A 20,964-nucleotide genomic window follows, 5' to 3' on the forward strand; every position below is an offset into this window, starting at 1 on the left:
TAAGGTACAACTGACAGTATTTGGACACCTTTGGTATTTGGTAGGTGATTGATCGTTATATCTGTTGCATGGCTACTATGTGCAGCCGCAGAGGTTGGGCGACAGAGCTGTTTTTGTTTTTGTTTTTTTCAGTGGGACAGAGTGGTCCATTACATAATGAGATGTGCAGATATTGTGAGTTAAAATGATTACAGTGACCTTGGCAATGACATAAACATTTCATGTCTGAGTGGTCACTGCCATTGCTGTCTTCATTGTAACTTTGCTCACTGCATGTGGCAAACATGGTGAAGTGCTTTATGAAGTGGGTCCTCCAGAGTAATTGTGAAACCACACTCACTGAATGTAAACTGCCACAGTGTACGATGTTTACTTGGCATTCAGCATTGATATGCCTATGCAGTAATGACTTCCATATACAGAACTGGGGGGGGGGGGGGGGGGGGAGAGAGAAGGGGTTCACAAAGAATTTAAGTCAGTCGTAGAAATTATGATCAAATTTAAATTATGGTGTGCTGTGTATGAATGGTATTCTAATTTCCTGATGTGTGCTGTACATGGCAGATTTTGGAGACTTTGTCATGCTGCCATTAATATACAAAATGAAATTAATGACAAAGGAATTTGTCTAAATTTTGATAACAATTTGAAGTGGATTTTGAAAGCCTTAGATAAAAGTGAACAGGGAAACCAATGGCATACCATACTTTGAAGTTGATTTTACCTTTTAGCACGTTGAGGACGGGCTGTGTTGTGTTAACATCAACACTCATTTCCCATAAACACTTGCCTGAGTATACTTGGAACTCGTCCTCAATGAGTTAAGATTGACTTAGTATCTTTGAAACAACTTCCCCCCCCCCCCCCGCCCCACCCCCAGAATATTTTGCATTCCAACCATACAAAGTACCACGTGCAATTTGTTCACATTGACACGTCTTATTTGCTCTACCCTGTAAACAGATGTAAAACTGAATCTGCAGACATAGTTGACATACTTGACATCAGTATACCCTCTTCATGATAGACACTTTGCTAGGTAGTTTAAGGGAGTGATTCAGTATCCATTCCTATACTCAAAAGACTTGGTGCTCTTGTGACCTTATCATCATGTTCACTCTTAACCCGTTGAGGACGGACTGATTTTGCTATAACACGCATTTCCCATAGATGCCTGCCTGAGTATACTCGGGACTCGTCCTCAACGGGTTTAAAAGCAGTGTATGGAGTAAATGGGAAAAACCCATCTATTTTGCTGATCTCTATATGTGTATTTCCACATACATGTGTTTGGAAACCATGAAAATATATATGTGAATAGTTTGATTGCAAAAAAAGTCTCCTTCGTTTTTTGTCAGTTTAGATATTTGCAATTAAAGCTGCTAAAAAGAACAGAAAAGGATGAGAACATATTGGATATTTTTCACCATAGCTTCAAGAATACCCTGTATTTTGTTACAAGTGTGGTATCTTTGAAAAGGATTAATTTTGCCTTGGCTGATGAAAGACTTACACATAACCTTTTTAGCAATCAAACTGTTCATATAATATAATTATGTAAATACATAATTATGCATAAATTCAGTTTTTAAAACTGTGTGAAGTAGCAGCTTTCATACGCAGGAAGGGTTTCTGTAGCACCTTTTATTGTTATTATGATGATGATACCATGACTTTTAAACTTACTTCTATAGTGTCCTACTGCTTTTGGTGAAGATGAAAAAAGTAAGGAGTAATGATTATAACTACTAGTGTTATCATTGCTACTGTCGTGATTGTTACTACTACTAAAAGTAGTAATAATATCATCGCTTTTTATTCCAATTTTTACAGATATTAATCTTATGATCTTCATTTACCTCATTATTATCATATCTCAATTCTCAGTGTTTGACAACCACTACATGAACCGCAACTTTGACCGGACTGGTCAGCTAGTGGTCGTAGTGACACCAGGGGCCGGAGTCTTTGAGGTGGACAGAACATTGTGCAAGCTGACCGAGCAGCGAATGATCGACTTTGGTAAGAAACTGTCTACAAGAGGCGAAAAGTTCATAAAGAACCATTCTGTGTATGTGTGAGAATGGGTGTGTTGTGAATGGATTTACCCAGCATAAAGACAAGCAGAATCGAACCAAACTATCAAGTTGATAGGCTCAGAGGGCATTAAAATGTCATCTTGTTTTTCTTTTTTGTTACATTTTTGCACATTCCTAATGAAGTTCAATCATGAATGAGATAATATAATTTTTTTGTACGAATTTGTATTGGTAACTATATATCCATGTGTATATTGCATATTTATGCCGTGATAAAGTTGAAGCAATAGGGGGAATTATATCCAACTCTGATCTAGTTTGAGGAAAAGAAACTCCTTAACTCTTCATCATTATACCCATATGCTCCAAATTATATGCAAAAAAAAAAGAAGGACCCGTGATATATGTGAATATTAAACTTTTGAAGAACATTGAATGCTACGAATTAAGTCTGAATCTTCTCAGTTGTACATGTAGCATAGAGAATATGACTGTCTTGTTCTTTTTGTTTAATGTAAATGTCCGATCTGTAGGTATTGGAAGTGATCTAGTATGTCTAGCGGAGCAGCCTCTTCATCCTGTACCACTTCTAAAGGTGAGTCAACTTGTTGACTGTTATTTGGTCCCTAAGTTTACATGATAATCGTGCAATCTGATGTGCTTCAGACCTGAAGTACCTATCTTGAAACTATGCTCAGTTGCATTTTTGTAAGCTGTAAGTTTCTGTGTGGTTTGTCCCTCATATCACCAGTACCAGTTCATGCTTTGTAACAGCAATTTTATCAGTGCTCTTGTGATTGGTGAAGAACACCTATGTGCATGTGTTAATTATCAAATCATTCTTCTTTTTTTTTTCTTTTAATGTCATGATCTCACTGCTATTTCAGTTCCTCCATGCACTAAACAAGGATGTGGCCTACAAAGACAAATATCACATTCCACACTGGCTGAACTACAGCTTCTACCTGTCACCAAGCCAGAAGAGAAGATACCAGTCTACGCAAACCAACTTCATCTCTAGGCTCAGGCTTCCAGACAGGACTGTAAGTTTGATACTACAACGGCAGCAAAGAGAAGAAACCAAACAGTTGTGGTTCCTGTTGTTGCACAGGATGCAGTTTATGTGTTTTCCCTTGCCCAGTGGTGGATCCAGAGGGGAGTGCACCGGGCGCGCGCCCCCATTACTTTTGGTTATAACAAAAGAAATAAAAAGAAAAAATGAAAGAGGGGTGCATGTGCCCCTTCCCCCTTTCATTTTTTAAAGGCGCCCCCTCTTTACGGAATTCCTGGATCCATCCCTGCTTGCCTGTACTTAATATCTACTTTGAGCTCTGCTACATAAGCACATTGCAGCAGTTGCAACTTACAATGACAGTCAACAAGGCAGCAGGTAGACTTAGCCAATCAAATGCTAGTATTTGTGTTTGTTCAGTATTGTGCATGTAATTATTATTTGATGCAGTTATTGCAAATGGCTTTATCAGAAGTTGTGTAGAATGTGAAAGTTGGTCTGAGTTTATAGATACAGTGTATGCATACTACATAATGTATTATTTTTTTCAGTAGTCGTGCTCTTGCAATTAAATGGTTGATTTACCATTTCTGACCTCCCTCCCATGGCCATGGGATGCCGTTCAGGATGAAGATGCACCCACCACCCAGCGCCCTGCTCCAGCTCTTCCAAGGATACCAGGATATGCCCGTTACCATGTCGACAGCACACAGAGCACCATCAGCACGGATTCGGATGATCTGGCCATCAGCAGGCTTGCACCGGAAGAGGAGGAGGATGAAGACGAGCAATTTGAGATGCACGACAGGAAGCTCTTCCACAGGGGTCGGAGGCGGAGGTCAAAGGTTGAAGCTGTGAACAACCCCTTCTCTCCCGACACGCTATCGGTTGCCTTGACTGCTGATCGGCGTCGATGGACGCATGCATTTCCACGTGGTAAGTGCCTCCCCTACTTTGCGAGATGGAGATCAATCAAGATCCATATCTAAAGTGATGAGATCATCTAAAATCTTTTCTTTACCTTTGCCCTTGAGGTCTCACCAAGAGAATGATTTGTCATTGAGGTCTAGGTTGTGATGAATACCAGAAGCTGAGTCTGTTTGATCGTGTCTCTAAAAGGGATGGTATAGTATTAGTGAAGGTTTTAACTTTTTGTGAGATACTTTACAAGCCACCATATGAAATGTTAAAGAGCGTACGATTCTAAGAGGAATTCAAAGTTTATTTGATGAAGATCGGTTTTTGAAATGGCTGAGATGTCCAAAAACGAAGAAAAAACAAAGTGGTCCTGATGTCAGGGTCCCATCTTTTATTAGGATCACTTCTTTTTGGATATCTCAGCCATTTGAAAACCAGTTTTGTTTTTATCAAATAAACTTTGAATTACTCTTGGAATAATATGCTCTTTCATATTTCATAATAAGTTTCTCATTACCTCAATAGAACATCATCAAAAAACGTGGGAAACAAAAAGCCCTATCTGTACTCTAGCTGTACCATCTGTGCAATCCATTGTAGAAGAGATTATTTGGAAAAAATAATACTGTACTCTTTGTTTTGTAGTTGTGCATAACACTGATTATTTAGAAACTGAAATTTTGATAAATCATCTGACTTTAAGCAATATGTTAAATGCTTGCCCTTTGATTTTTAAAATGTTTTCTTGTTATGTTTTCTCAACAAGGTGGGAGTGGGGAGATGGTGCAGCCCCACCACCGGCAGCTGGAGGCCACACCCAGCCAAGAGAGCCTCCATGACCACGCCCAAGCATCCCAGGAGGACGCAATGACCCTGTCTTCCAGCTCCTCCAGTCTGGGCAGTGCTAGTGGAGCGGTACAAGGTGGGTCGTCTATCTTGGCACAAAGTGTTACCATGTTAAAGATTGCCCAAACTTCTGTGATTTTTCTTCTTTTCTCTGTGAAGAGCCAGAAGATCATTGTTGTTGTAATTATTGTAATACTAGGCTGTGGTATGGCATATTTTGTCATGGTTTGTTTAGCATGAAATAAGTTTAAACAGATTAATAATGGCAGGGCCTGGCAAAACAGCATGAACACTGAAGATGCTACCCTTGAAAAAAAAGGCCATATTATGATTAGAAATGGAAATCTTTATTTCACCTATATGTGATTGGAAGGAAAGTAATTTTGTAAGAAGAAGAGACCTTGATCTCAATCTAAGACATTTGCTCTTCAAGCAGATATTTTCAAAGCATTTTTTTTTTCATGTGTGTGAAATGATTGAATCACAAGAGAACTGAAATTCGTTCCCAGTGAAAATCTGTGAGAACAGAGGGAATGGCTGCCTTCATATTTTAACTTGCTTTTTTTTTTTTAACATTTGAATGAAAACCTATGTTAAGCTGCAAGTGCTAAATGAGCATTTGTCATCTTAAAGCTGAGAATTTCCTTTTTCCAGAATTTGATCTTGCCTCAAAAATCTTACATTTTGACTCTCAAGGGTTCTGTAATACAAGGTCATATTCTCATTTGTGTTTATGTTCAGTTTTCTGACTTCAAGAGATGATCCTCTTATTTATTTAGATAGGGTCCTGCCTCTCTTTTCAGACCACTTCCATCCCTTGTGGACGAGGGTGGACAGGAGACGGCGCCTTGGGTGTGTCTGGGGTATCACAGGGGAGCAAGTTTGGACCCCCTTCCTGCAGTCAGGTGAGCTATAAAACACAAACAAACAGACAAACAAGAACTAATTTAAGCAAACAAACTCACTTTGCAACTCTTTAGGTCCGTCTTTCTCAGCTTTACATTTTGTGCTGATTTCTGTGCAGCCGTGATGATAGTGTTTTATGCATTGATTTTTATTGTATTATGTGTATATATATTTTTTATGTATTACTCATCAAGCATGTAGATGTCAACAAGTGACATTCTTGCATCATTAGATGTTGATGAACTTCAACCTAACCATTGCCAGTCCAATATGTTACTTGGTTTATAAGAACTTTGGTTTAGTATTTTTTTTTTGTTTACCCCGGTACTCCTTCTTTGTCTGCATCTTGAAATATGCCCTGAGTGATGTGGGTAAAATTCACTAGAAATATTGCTGTAAAACTTCATCTTTTTCACAAGATCAAGAAAAAACTTTCCTTTTGAGTAAGGAAGGTTGTAATTTTTCTTTTGTATATAAAAGTATAACCTTTTTTGGCAGTTAAATTACTCTTGTTTCATTCTGTGTATTTAGTGATAGTCTTACTTGATATATCATATCCGTCACAGTTATTTTGAGCATATACAATGCATATCAGCATCAAGATTTGTTTGTTTACTTTCTTATTCTGAATTTGCTAACTTGGAACTGTGACAAACCTGTGTGGGTTTTAAGCCTTACCGTGCTTTAATTTGATAGAGTGCTTTCTTCACTGACAAGTAGAGATGTCTTGAAACTAACTACCAATAAATATATTATACAGTAGATTACCTAATCCCCCTTATCTCCATTGTGTTACCCTGGCCTTCCTGTTGGGATGGAGGCATATTCTTATGCCCGAGGGGGCTGGTTAACTTATAATCAGAACAAGTTTGGATGAATTACATGTTACAGAGTGCTGATGAAAAAGCATGGCAAGTTTACAGCTAAATGACAGGTTACATAAAAGGATTGAAAAGGACTGATATCTTTCTGTGATGGCAATGCCATGCGCTGTAGAAGCTTGATAGAGAATCCACCATTGAGTCTCAAGATTGTGTATTGCACAGGTATGGACTGGAAGTCGATGACCGTGACGGCCTGCTTTCCGACGACGACCGACTTCTACCCTCTGAGACAGAGCCTGGAGAATGACTACCAGGAGGCGCCATACACCATTGACCTTGAGGACGAGAGGAATCTGACCTACTCCGCCCTCCTCCAAGAACTCATATCTCAGAGGCTGATACAGGTCAGTTTTGTCCATCACCTGACCATTATAAACCTCCTTCTATGCTGTGGACTTTGGACAGTGTGTGTACAATGCTGTGGGGGTTTTGTGGACCAATTCACACTCAAGGCACAGAAAGGGTTGAAGGTCATTCAGAGCTGGAACATGGATTTCATAAATTTGATGCATAGTGCATACCCTCCTTCCTAGCTAGCTATCCACACTAGTCTCCAAGACTAAAAAACAGTGTGAAGACAATGTGTCATGTTTATGGCTGAGCATCCACATTAATCCCATCCCCAACCCCCAAGAAGGGGGCAGAGATTCCGCACAGAGGTCAAATCAGCCTATTCTGAAATTTACAGTGTGAGGAAGTGTAGCATGTATCTTTTGTACTGTATATGGGGCCATAAGATCACATGGTGTAAGGTTTTCTATTTCCAATATGGATGGTCTGTGCTTCCTTGGCACACTTCAGTTTATCTTGCATCAAGTTGAATGGTATTCAAGTTGAATGGAATTTGTATTTGATTGAATGCAGAAATAAATCAAATCAAAAGTTAAATGGTGGAGAATGATGTCACCAATGGTTCACATGGCTATCCACTTGTTGAGTAATCTTTGATGATGCATGCAGTCTCAGCGAGAAATCTCCATTTCATACATGCCATACTCCAGGACTTCCAACTAGTGATCCTGACACGACAGGAGCTGGCAGGATTTTCACAGAAGAGCAACGTAGATCAGCCTCTTGTCTGTAATCCAAAGAAGGTTAGTTCAAAGAGTTAACCCAGTGATCACTGCTACTGGCTTTTTATGCATTCATCTTATGTGTTTGGAGAGAGTTCAGGAGTGTCTTAGTTAGAATGATTATAAGATGATTTTTGTATTCGGCAATTTAGAAAAAAAAAAATAATAAGATCCCTACCTAAGAAAATTTAATGAGATCACTGCCTAAGAGAAAATAATAAGATCACTTCCTATTTTTAAAGAGAAAATAATAAGATCACTTCCTAAGAGAAAATAATAAGATCACTTCCTAAGAGAAAATAATAAGATCACTACCTAAGAAAAAATAATAAGACCACTACCTATGGTAGACATGGTGGTAGCATGTAGGTATATTTGTGTATGAAATGGAATGTGTGGGTCTCACTGATCAAGGTTATTGTAATAGGAGCATGTGGTATGCGCAATTCTGTATTAGTTCTGTGTCATATGAAATGATGTTTTTGATTGTTGAACCTCTGTCCATCTAATATCTTGTACGATATTTTTGCTTCTAGAAATTATGCACCAGCCTGGTATGGGTACAGTCACTCTGAATCAAAGTGCATTCATTGTCATAAGTTCTTCTCCTTGGATTCTATCAAGAGTTTGATTGGTATTACCAAACAAATATGATGTGGCTTTTATCGCAGATGTACAAAGTGTGATTATTAACCCAGATTTGCGATGCCTGCTATTTCCAGTCTATGATTATTCAAACTTGGAATATTTGAAACTTAATGTTACATTAATTTCCTTAACCCTATATTAACTGGGGGGGGGGGGGGGGGGGGTCAAATTGACCCAAATTGACCCCCCTCAGTAAAAACTTGGTCTCAAATAGCCCAGTTAGAATAGGGTTAAAGCACTTGAAATATGTAGTTCAGATGAATGTGAGTCACACTTTTCTCATGTGAATGATAAAATGAATTTTAAATAAAAAATCAAAACTATTGCAGATTGTTTTTGCAGAACTCAACAGACACATAAAGTTTCTGTTTCAGCAGGCGTTCAATTTATATGTTCCGAAGAGGGGTTTCTCACTGATTCAGTGTCATTCTTTGCCTATTTTTTCCAACTTTTGTAGAATGTGTACGTGCTAAGCTATGGTAAAACTTTCCACAAGCTGTCTTTGAAGCCAGATCGGACTGGAATCGAGGTTGTGCTCTATTCATATAGGTGAGTCTTGGTGTGCAGCTGTAAGATTTGGGACAAAAAACAAAACAAGTATGTATGACTACCACACAGTGATATCCTGTTTCAATGTCCACAGAGCAGATTCATTAAAACAGTAAAGTGATGGCACAATTTCACCTTCCTGTCTTAAGGTAGTCAGTGGAAGGAAATTGCAACTTTTGCACGATTGTGAATTGTTCAAAGTCAGTAATAAATGTGAGACATGCATTTTTCATTTAAAAGGAGAAGCTGTGGGAAAATTAAAACAAAAAAATGTCCCTGCCCATTTCAGTGATAGTCCTTGGTGTGAGGTATATGTGTGTGTCTTGATGGCATCTTTTCACAAGCCCTTGTTGTTGTTTTGGTGTAATTTCCGTGCAGAAAAGCCAACTACTTACCAAAGCTGGCCTACACCTACTCACTGTGGCCACAGAACAAGCAGGCTTACCAGCTGGCTCACACAAGGATGTACCACAAACCAGTAGAGCACAGGTGGAACTACCGAGATAACTACATCTCTCTGGGAGGCATGGCCCTGAGGGAGGGCTTTGAACTCCAGGAGGTATGTGACCTTTGACCTTTTGTGTAATCCGTATTCCAGAGATAGAATGCAGAAAGATGTGACGTTGCGCCATACACAGACAAAAAGAAAGAAAGTATCACAATGGACTATTCCTTTGATGCCAGGATGTAGCAATTCTGGTAGAGTTTAATAGTGTACATGTGATTGTCACAATTGGTTCTTGTAGGCAACAAAGTTACCCCGTTGGAGACGAGTCCCGAGTATGCTCAGGCAAGTGTCTATGGGAAATGTATGTTGTAGGAAAATCAGCCCGTCCTCAACGGGTTAATATACAATGTATATTGTTGATCTGTCCTTATTGCACTAATAACTGCAAAACCATCAATTCATGCACCTGCAAACTTTGTCATACAGTGTAGTTCTTTCTTTTTGCGATGTATCAAGCACTGTTGGATAATGCAAGCCTTCAGAAATGTTATAGGTTGTGTTTTATAATTAGTGCTGAAGAAAGCTCTCAGAATGCCGTACGTTGTCAAAGGGAATCTGACATACAGCTGTACTTAACTTGCACGAATTTGACTACTGTAGTCACAGATTATGCTAGAAAGTTTAATTGTTGGTGAAAGGGATATCGCTTCGATGTAGTAGTGAATGCCAAAGCTGAACACCAAGATAAACACTGTAGTGAGTACCAAATACAGTTGAACCTCTCATATCCGGACAAGTCGGGACCGGGGCTTATCCGGATAAGGGATTTGGCCGGATACGAGAGACTCAAGGCTTTATACATGTACATATACATACACATGTACTGATGTAGCCCATTGTAGTACCACATGTAGTAATGTGTATACTGCAACCTTTTCATTGTTACACTCAGTAACAGACCCCAAAATAGAGGTTCGTGTTTGCAAGAATGAAATCATTTTCTTTTATAAATTCTTGGGATGATTTACCTAAATAATTATTAAGAAATGTATCAAGTATATGTAATTCATGTGTGTTTGTGTAGGAGTTCTCAAGGAGTTGGGAATCCCCCCTTCCTCCTGTAATTATTAAAAAAAAAAAATCACGGCAAGATTGCGTCCGTATAATAGAGAGATCCGGATAAAGGGAGGCCGGATAAGAGAGGTTCAACTGTATGCAAATGTTTAATGAAGATACACTGCATGTACATTGCATATTGGCTTCTATACATGCCTGAATCATGAACACAAAGCAACTGCTCAATCCCATTAGATAAAATTGAGATACTACTGATTGCTCCATTTAGCCATCTTTCTTTTTTTTTTTAATAGTGAAATCTCACGCAACGTAAAGTACATAATGCTATGGAAATAAAAAAAAAAGAACTGCTCTATTTTGACAACATGCCCCCAAAATGTCAGTGGATTACCACTTCTAATTCATTGCAGGCTATCCAGAATCATTCCATCTGCACGTGGCAAGAGTGCACTCTCGAGGGATGCATGAAATGATAAAATGAAACAAAGATTGGAGATATTTTCTTTTTAATCCATCTCAAAATATTTTGTTGGCCCCGGTCGCAGTGCATCAAGTTCTGGCGCTCAAGGTTTGTACTCCTGCCAGCCAGCACCGCGACCATTCGTCAGCTGGCGGAGAATGGTTACCAAGGCAACCTGGATGTTTTCAATGTCTGCGGGTCCTCCGTGAAGCACCAGCTCTCACAGGGTTTCTTGAAGTTCGTTGAGGGCTTGAATCGGAGGCGCTCCCGTCTGAGTGTAACAGCCACCAGCGGTGGCGCACGCAGTCAGGTAAAATATAGTGTTGTGATGGAAATAGTTGATGACCATTCAGCATGCTCCTTAATATCTGTTCTTCATGGCAGAAGTTTCATACTTTGGTGAACGTTTAAACACTTTGAAACTCTGTCTTTCTATTTGATTAGTTAAAGTGCATAAACATTCGTGTAGACCTAGTTACAAATAAGCTGCCTCTAAAGTTGATAATTTGCATGGCTTGTTATGTCTAATGGAAAAAAAAATTCAGTACTTATATTAATTTTCTTAATGGAAAAATTTGCAGTATCCACTTTGGATATATATTGTACATACATGGTAGCTGAAGATATGTAAATAATGTACTTTAACATTAGCATTACTTGTTGCCACTCATGATGAAGAAAACAGCTTTTCTTCTCATTTTGGTTTATGATTTGTTTTTATTTTCTTTTTTTTTCAGGGAACAGTATCCTTGGCAAGAAAATAAACGAATGAATAGTAATGTACCGTATGTGCAGAATTCGTAGATTAATGTGTTAACATTAAAATAAAAATTGATTAATTAATGGCTCTCCACTAAATTGTGTCCACACAAGTTTGAACCAGCATTAGCAACACTTGCTGAAATATCATGTTGTAATATCTAATTTCTCTCTTGTATTGCATCGGCAAATATTGAATTATAAAGTATGTAATCAACTTATTGTATGTAATCAAGAAATCTGTTAGATATACTGTAATGATGTCAATGATATGGCCTCATTTTAATACGGTGTAGTCACGACAAATCATCCATCACCCCATCATTTGTAATAACTACTTGTACAGTGTATACAAAACCTGGGTCAAGAGTTGCACTGTAGGAAAACCATCTTTTTTGAGGGTGTACATACTGGGTGAGATTTAACCCCTGAATGTCTCCTTTAGGAGCCTTGCTTCCCAGTCATGGTGCTTCTACTGTTAAAGAATCTGGTGTGACCCAACATGAAAAAATGGCAGCTTTACAAATATTCTGCATACTCTTGTTTCTCCTTTCTCTCCTGGCAGCGCATCTCCCAGCCAGACATGACCTCTACCAGCCCAGGGATACACCGCACCTCCCTGAGTGGCACCTCCACTCCAACCACCTACCAGTCCTCCTCCTCCTCCTCCACCCTGACGCAGTCCTCCATGAGCAGCCTGTTGTTGGGCGTGGCTGCCAGTCGCAGGGAGAGCCAGCAACCGCTCTCTCCGGGCGATGCCGGGAGTACCACTCTGTCTTCCTTCAGCAAAGACGTAGAGCTGACTCTGACCAGTGACCTGCCAACCATCGTGAAGGCCATGCAAAGTCCGAGGTGGGTGACCACAACAATGGCCTTTTTCTCTCAATGCCAGTAAGAGTGACCACTGTGTCATTACTTATTGTTAAACATATTCAGTGGCATATCCACTGAATTTTTTTTTTTATTTGCTGAATACATGATTAAGAATTGGAGCAATGTCCGTGAAAGTACTAGAGTTGCTAACTTCTTATTGTATAGCATTATGGCAATACACCTAACACTGCATTCATTATATCAGGAGTAATACTCGGGATAAATTCATGAATATGAATCAACATCAAAATTCATATGGTGCTCTCACTTATCAGGACATGTCTTGGTGGACTCAAAATACATGAAACAATGTCATGGTTGTGTGACCAAATTATGATGATGCGATCTGCCTTAATGAGGAACTCTTCGCAAGTTGAAATTTTGCTGTTTTAGTAGTGTAAAAGAGTATTGTAAAACCAGAAAAATTTGTGACGCAAAACTTTCGCAAATTGGAGCCACCAGCCTTATTCGCTGCATAAATCTTTCACAAATTGCCACCAGCATTTAATGTAATGTGTAGACAACCACTTCTACATGCATTTTACTTTGTTGAATCTTGGCTTCTTGCATTATTTGCAGAAGTTTCATGAACATGAGAATTTGTGGTTTTGCAGTATATCAAATTGTGGATGCAAAAGAATGTGAATGTTTCATTTGTGATCACAACCCTTGATGTATGATGTCCATATGTGACCGTGCACCACAAAACAAACAAAAAGTCACACCCCTTGATCTTAAGTGAGGACTCAAATAAGGTGAAATGGTTCAACCAAGTCAATCTTGAGTTTTTCATATTTTCTGAAAGAGCTATCCTTTTCCTACATTATTCTTCAGTTTGTTTTTAGCCATTTTTCTACAATCCTTTTTTTGGGAAGAGTAGAATGATCAGGTATGACTTAAAGGCCGCTTTTCATGTCTTGATATCCTTTGCACACTCTTCACTTTAAGTCCAATAATTTTTGAAGGGATGACGCTGCTGCTTTGAAAGTTAGCACTAATCATGGGCAGAATGTGCTAATATAACATGCTTAATTTCAGCTTAATCTGATAATCCCTTCATTGTTGTTGCTCCGGTGGTACATCCTGTGTTTTGTCCCTTTCATGGCACAGCTAGCACCGCTTGGTAAAGATTAAGGGCTTGAATAGACCGTGTACTTCAGAGCCTCTTTTCTCAGTTCACACTTTTATAGAGTGTGTGCTTTCTTTCCAGTATTTAGGTAGGTTAGGGGAGTCTATTCAAATTGAGTTATGTACATCATTTTAAAGCTTAGAGTCTGCTCTTTTAGAATCTCCCCTTTACTGAAAATCCATGTGTGGCGACTTTTTGTTGGTTTTGTGGTGCAGGGTTACAAATGTGCTTGATTGCTTGATATTGCTTGACTATAATGACTTGTGCATGTTATTAATGGCTGGTGGATATCTGTCATGATTAAACAGATTCTACAAATTAGAATCAATTGTATTTGATATAATTGATATTCATTGAATGTTCTCATTATGGCGGGAATTTACCTGTAATCAGATTTTTCTTGCCTCGCTTCTTTTCCTGTGGTGACTATAAAGCTCTGGAGTAAACTTCATAGGCGGTGACCAGAGAGGGCTCCCTTCAGACAGCTTTACCTCCGCTGAGGCTGTGTCTTGGATTAGGAGGGGTTTCAGTGACCATCCGAGTCATGCTCAAGCTATGACCCTCCTACAGGTATATCTCTTAATATATAATTTGTTGTGAGGGGTGCAATTGATAACCCAGCCTTGACAGCACAGTTTGGTTTCAGACCATTTCAGAATGTTATTCATAGTTATTTATGTGTATGTTTCTTCTTCACAGTTTTATGATCTTAAATCAATAGCAGCAGTTTAATTTCATGTGTTTATTGGTTTATTTCTATAGTAAGAATCTTATACTCCCCTCAAATGTGAAGAAGTCACCTGGTACTGTGGGTATTAAACAAGCTCAAATGTTGTTTACAAGTCACTTCATTTGTATGATCGATTCTTTTCTGCAGTTTGGCATGGGAGTGGCTTAATTGATACCAAGCAATATACTTTCATTTTTAATATGGAAATAAGTAAAAAGAAAAAAAAAACTGAATCAAACTATGTATCAGACGATTACCCTAAGTAGATGATATCATTTAATTGAGAAGATGTGAATTGTTAAGATATTTATTTTATTACTGTATTGTTATGGCACAACAATTAGCTAAGAGATTTTTAATGTAAATTGACTGCTCCTGCAATTTACAATTTTCTATATTGAATATCAATTTCATCATGATAAACCATAGGCACCTACACTGTTATTGTCCATTCTAGTACAAAGAATAACTCCTGTATGAATATACAATGTGTGTATCTCATTTTCTCCAGAATTGAATTCTCATTGATTTATTTCCCTATTAAAACTGAGTGAACGCAAATGTTTCAGTTTTGAAAAAGAAAAAGATACTGTACTCTCAAAGTATTTAATGTGTTTACATTCTTTAAAGTCTGAATTAGTGGAATGGTAGGCCTACATACTCTTTATGCAGATGCAAACAAAAAGAAAAGATGTCACTTGTATAATATTTCTTAGGTACTTCTGGTGTGTTAAAGAATTTGCTGTCCAGTTTAATATCTCAAAAGCTAAATGTTCATTGTGTGATGTACAGGCCCTGCTGGAATGCAAGCACATCCATGCTGTCTTCAGTCCCAAGGCAGCCAAACAGTTCATCTATGGTTACTACCTCTACTGTATCCCTGACTCTACACCAGGTACGGAAATGACAACACAAGGAGTGGAATATGGCTTGAAATCAAATCAAAACAAAACAAAAGAAAACAATAATAGTCTCACACTCTTATCATTTAAAACATCACTCATCATCGTGAGGTTCTAGATCTGTACACTATGTATATGCCTTTGGTTTCTGTTGAGAGAAGTCTTGATGTAAACATGCATAAATATTTGCCATCCTTTATATAAGAAACCAAAGAGTGCAAAAACGCCCTTATGGAGGACAACAGGGCTGACTCAATTGATACTTATTCTGTGCACTTCCCTTGTTTAAAGGAGTTAGTTCAGAATTGAAATATGAAAGATGTTATACTAGTAAAGTAAAAATGTGCATTTTCATATTTTGACTGTAGTACAGTGTACGTAGGGTTGGGTATTAAGTGATTTGGTAAAGGTGAGCTTTAATGATGGGAGTGATAAGAATCAAAAGAAACTGACCCTGTAATATCTGCAATCACGTCACCGCTCAAACTGACAAAAGAAGAAAAACTCTGGCAGATGTTGGTGATTGTCAGTGGTTTTGTTGACAGAGTTTAATATTGACACATGAGCATATGCACCTATGAACAGACACATGAATATTTCTTTTAAGATTTTGCTTTTATTTCAGTCTCTATTAAACATACATGATAACCAATGAATGACAACATGTCCTCTGTATACCATGCTTGCTATTCATTTCATGACCTGCACATCTGCCTGTCTGTCTGTTTGTCTGTCTGTCTTTCCAGTATTATTGCTCTCTGTCTCTCTCCATCTCTCCTGTAGAACCAGGGAGGTTCCAGAGGAGGTACAGCTTAGGACGTCCTGTCTTTGAAGTGGCCCCTCAGCAGGAGTGGTTTGAGGTGGCCTGTACCGTCCCCCAGGACAAGGAGAGCGAGAAGAAGAAGGAGGTGGAGGCAGAGGGGGAGGTGGAGGAGGGGGAGGGGGAGGAGAGAGATGGGAATAGTGTGGAGGTGCCTGGTAAGGAATTTCTCATTGATTGAGATGTATATATTCACACTGCACTTATTTTGTTCAGTGGTGTGCTCAAATTCAGTGTGACTAGCTTTCCCTATAAAGGAACAGTACACGTCTAACCACTGCGTTCACTACAGCAAATGAGAGTCTGTGCCTAGTGCAGAATATTTTCCAGATTTTCTTTTACACCTCGTCATATGTCTTTGTGCGACCATGTGACAATCAGTTAAGTAGTTCAGCAGGTTTAACAACAAAAAAAAGAAGCTTTTGCAGTGTATAGAAAGAACTCATTTATATTATCTGCTAACACCAAAGTAGAAACAATGTCAATGTTTCATGAATGATGGAGTATTTTGATGTGCTCTGAAGCTTTGAAGAACTTTTACAATAATGAATTTTATCTGGCCTCGCTCCTATACGTTTATATAGTGCTTTTTACCACCCACAGGTGTCTGCATACTGCCCATCTACAAGTCCATTGTGCTAGAGATTTGGAACCGAGATGTCAGTCAAATGGAGTATTGTCATGCCAGTTTCCATGGCAACTACCAGCCAGACCACGCCTTTGACATGGAGCTCCAGTGGCTAACCTCCACTCCGGGTCTGCTACATGACTTGGTATGGGATATGATTCTCCTAGTTATGGACTTTATATTCATCTTGATATCCATCTTGATATCACTTCCATGTTGTCCATGTTTTGTTTTTTCTATTTTGTTTGTTTATTCATTCATTTATTGGGGAATTTGGGGTTTAATTGATTAACATGTTATACTGTATGGCCTCTGCTAAATTAATTGTGGGGTTGTTTGTGAATAATGCCTCATGATCTTAGGAGGAATTTGTTTCATGAGAGGAGGGATTTGATAATGAATTGTAACTTCCACGAGGTTCACTGTGATTTGTTTTGTTTGTTTATTGGTTCGTTTTGGGCTTGAATTTCATTGGTTTACTGTCTGCCCAATATTAAAACTCAAGGAGAGAGTGGTTTTAGCTCTTAATTCCACTTAATTTGGGTATGCTACTTTATGTGAATGCTATTTGCTCTCTTTTTTCATTATCTCTTTTTTTATCTCTCTGTATGTGTGTGCATGTATGTTTGTATGTAGTATCATTCTGTGTATATGTGTCTATTCATTTATCTCTCTATCTACATTTCAATATGTTATCCTTTTCTAAACATCCAGTTGATGAATTGGTTCCGGCGAGCGCAGAGTGCTGGATTCCGTCTGGTGCCTTCACCTGTGGACCCATTCTGTTTCTGGGAGGACATCTCGGACCCCCTTTGCAGCCCCCTCTTCATCCCCCTGGCCCTGCCAGACCTGGACCTTCCCCTTGACCGGGAGCAAGAACTCCTCGCTCAGGTCCAGGAACTCATTCTGAGCAGGTGCCAAGACTGCTTTTTATGCTGACTGTAAACCTGCAACCTTTAATGTATAGTATACTAATGACCAAACATGATGATTCATTGCATTTTGAGAATACAAAAGTCCTGTATTGCCAATATGTACAGTGTAGTGAAGGCTTTTGTTGATGTTGGTTTTTTTTTTCCAGTTTGGTAGTCATTTTAATTTATGCATATAAACTAATTTCATAAGAAAAAACAAGCAAATGTATGAGTAGAATTCCAATGAAAAAAAAGTTTGTACTTAGTTTGCAAAGGAGTAAAACCTGATATGTCATTGAGTAGCCAAGAGATAGGCATATGACACATGAAGGGATTTGCAAGTAAGGCCAAGTTTTTATGTTACGGGCCCAAGATGGATATGCACTCAATATTTGCTATGCTCCGATTGAGGGAAATTTGTGAGTGTTTCTTTTCTTTCAAAAAGAAAACATCTTTCATTACTCTGTATGAAAAATGGTGTCATAGTGAACAAGACTGTCGCTAGAAAATTGAGATTTTGGTATTGTAATGAGATTGCTTTCTTTGCTTTGTATTCTATCTCTAATTCCTCTCCTTTCATATTTATCATTATTTCTTCCCTTTTCCTTCATTTTGAAAGTTCAGTGCTAGATGAAGTTAGGCTATACATTCTGTGTGTTTTGTGTTTGTTTTTGTGTGCCTGTTGCAGATATAACTCATCCATCCAAGAAACCCACCTGCACTTTTGTGTACAAGAACTCCCCTTCAGTAACCCTGTTGATTTCATGACCTTTGACCCCACAGATTCGGCTTCCTAGCCAATCACACATCCTGTGTCAGCCCGCTGCTGGGCCAGTCATCCCGTGATTCGCCACAGGCCGGTATTCATGTGCAGTATGTCCATGTGACTGGCACGACCTTTGCCCTACCGACACCGACCCAGGCAGAGTCGGTATCACCACGGATTGAGAAGCTTCCATGTGTGTGTTCAACCTGGAAAAGTAAGAAGTTCTTTCCACTGTGGTGCAATATGTAGTGTATTGTGCATGTCATTTTCAATTAGGTGATGTTGATATTCATAGTGATAAGAATTATTATCATGATTATTATTGAAATCATGTATGTAATTCTTGTCATTATCATTATCATAATAATCAATACTATCATAAATGTCATCATCATTGCTACTACATACATACTACGACTGCTCTGACTACTACTACTACAATAACTACTGCTATTACTACTACTACTACTACCACTGCTGCTGCTGCAGCTACTACTACCACCACCACTACTACTACTACTACTCCTACTACTACTCCTATTACTACTACTACCACTATGTGGAAATACCATTACCATTGCTCTTTCTCCCTCCCCCAGCCCAGAGAGACGAGGACCAGAAACCAGGTTCCTTGAGGAGTTCCAGCCTCCTACACACTGACCAGCGCTTCCAGAGGCAACGGACTCCACAGGAGCCTGGCTTCCTATGGATCGCCAACACCCTCCTCACCAAGAAGTGGCGGTCAGGGGCGTGCGGGGACGACGCCTTCCGCGATGCCCTCTTCGCAGACTTCAGCCGGCTCTGCAGCAACGAGGATGGTCGCCTGGAGAAATTAATCGCCACCATGATGGAAGGGTGAAGTTTGTGTTTTCATAACTATCTTAAGCAAGTGCATTTCAACCCTTACTTTAACTATGCTAACAGTTTTCCTGCCCTGACATTGAGAAAGAGAAAAAAGGACACACACGTTCAAGGGAGAGGCTTAAAAATGAAACATGTCAGGTTAGATGACAGTTTATGAGAGATTTCTTGTTATTTTGAGCATGATTTGAATTGACTGCATGTGTTGCACAAACTCCCCAATCAGCTCATCTAATGGCAGAGAAGATCTGCAATAACATTGTATGAGTGTTACTCTTTGCTATTGATAATTTATGCATTGCACTAACCATAAATCAACCACGTAAGTCATGCATATTGGCTCACTGAGTCTCAAAGTGCAATGAAAAGACATAAACTTGATATGGAACATGGCACCTGGTTCACCCGTAACAGTATAGAAATGATGCTGTTCTCCACTGTATGTGACCGATTTTGTTTTTGTTTTTGTTTTTGGTAAGACTTGTTACCATGGGAATTGCTAGATATCTCCCCATCTTTTGGAGTATCAAGATGCAAGCAAGACCTGCATTAAAAAGCTGTTTGAAAGTACCTGTAGTCTGGCAGGTTGTTACCATTGTGAGTAGTTTACAGAGGCTGCTACAAGTATGTGACAATTTGGTCTCTCGTGATTTTGTGCCTTAAAGTTTCCTCTGAAACTTTCTTAATATTAGTGCATACCTCGAATACTCCATCAGCAAATCATAAGTTATCTTTACTATCGTGTGTAAGATGATTTTGTTATTTTTTTTTTATTCTTGTTTCCATTTTTATATTTTGGTATGATAGATACTAGTATGCTTGACTCAGTACTGTGATACCTACACTGTCCATTTGCACAAAATTTAAGCAATGCATGGAACCTGAGAGAGGCACTTGAAAGAAAAATTGTTCGAGTGTCTGTCTTTTGTGCTAGTAGTTACATAGGCTGATTTCATATGACAAGTATCAAACAGCATTTTTAACCAATGGCATATAGATTATTGGCTCATATTGAAGCCAAAGAATAGCTCAGAATGTGTCTTCCTCATCACAACGGTTGTTTTGTGGTAATATAATTTGCTAGTACCAGACAGAACAATTACAGTAAGGTTGTTTAATTTGTGTGTTTGTTTTCCCCTTTGGGTAATGTGATGACACCTGATAGCACTCAAAGATTCAAGAATTTATACAACTAAATGATATTGAAACAATAAATGAACGAGTCCTTTGTGTGTGATGAGGGTGTATATCTATAGTTGAGGCTGAAAATTGACTCCTGCTATCGTCAAGCTATATGCTGGAAGTGGACAAGTTGGTAGAAATGCAAAGTAAAGGGATACGAAGAATAGGCTGTAGCTTTCAAGCTATTTCATGAAGATTTGTGTCCATTGTGCCAACTTTTGAAAGCTTGTGATGGCAGAGAGTTTCCCTCTCAGAGTTGAGTGGCTGTACCTTGAGTAATATTCAAACCTTGTACAAAGGGAGGGAAAGTTAGAATTCTAACATTTTCTTTCACTTTAATCATTTGTGTAAAATGTACAAGGTATAAACTTAATGGATTGTCTCACCCAACCCCTTTTCTCCATATTTACACTTTTCATTTCTTGAAAGTGTTGTACATATTATATGCCTGATTGCTTCTTGTCTTTTCTATTTCTGTTCTATTTCAGTGTCCTTAAATGTAGAACACAGTTGGTTTTTTAATAGAAGAAGTGTGTGATA

The 20,964-nt window shown here is 38.8% G+C and overlaps 1 protein-coding gene across 1 annotated transcript in view; it reads left to right on the forward strand.

Moving 5' to 3' along the window:
• Positions 1-19,636, forward strand: part of LOC139720750 (GATOR1 complex protein DEPDC5-like) — a 31,175-nt gene extending 11,539 nt beyond the window's left edge. The window contains exons 11-29 of the mRNA XM_071632103.1: positions 1,888-2,022; positions 2,573-2,634; positions 2,927-3,082; positions 3,678-3,987; positions 4,736-4,891; positions 5,619-5,720; positions 6,768-6,949; positions 7,607-7,699; positions 8,784-8,875; positions 9,254-9,434; positions 10,946-11,170; positions 12,185-12,471; positions 14,056-14,191; positions 15,144-15,246; positions 16,037-16,161; positions 16,658-16,846; positions 17,416-17,615; positions 18,399-18,595; positions 19,008-19,636. Coding sequence (XP_071488204.1) covers positions 1,888-2,022; positions 2,573-2,634; positions 2,927-3,082; positions 3,678-3,987; positions 4,736-4,891; positions 5,619-5,720; positions 6,768-6,949; positions 7,607-7,699; positions 8,784-8,875; positions 9,254-9,434; positions 10,946-11,170; positions 12,185-12,471; positions 14,056-14,191; positions 15,144-15,246; positions 16,037-16,161; positions 16,658-16,846; positions 17,416-17,615; positions 18,399-18,595; positions 19,008-19,240 — 3,164 coding nt within the window. The 3' untranslated portion in view covers positions 19,241-19,636. The remainder of the gene's footprint in view (positions 1-1,887; positions 2,023-2,572; positions 2,635-2,926; positions 3,083-3,677; positions 3,988-4,735; positions 4,892-5,618; positions 5,721-6,767; positions 6,950-7,606; positions 7,700-8,783; positions 8,876-9,253; positions 9,435-10,945; positions 11,171-12,184; positions 12,472-14,055; positions 14,192-15,143; positions 15,247-16,036; positions 16,162-16,657; positions 16,847-17,415; positions 17,616-18,398; positions 18,596-19,007) is intronic.
• The last annotated feature ends 1,328 nt before the right edge of the window (positions 19,637-20,964 follow it).

Source organism: Diadema antillarum, unplaced genomic scaffold (genome assembly GCF_040938485.1).
Source record: "Diadema antillarum isolate AM-2024a unplaced genomic scaffold, OU_Dant_1.0 scf00000133, whole genome shotgun sequence".
NCBI lineage: Eukaryota > Metazoa > Echinodermata > Echinoidea > Diadematoida > Diadematidae > Diadema > Diadema antillarum.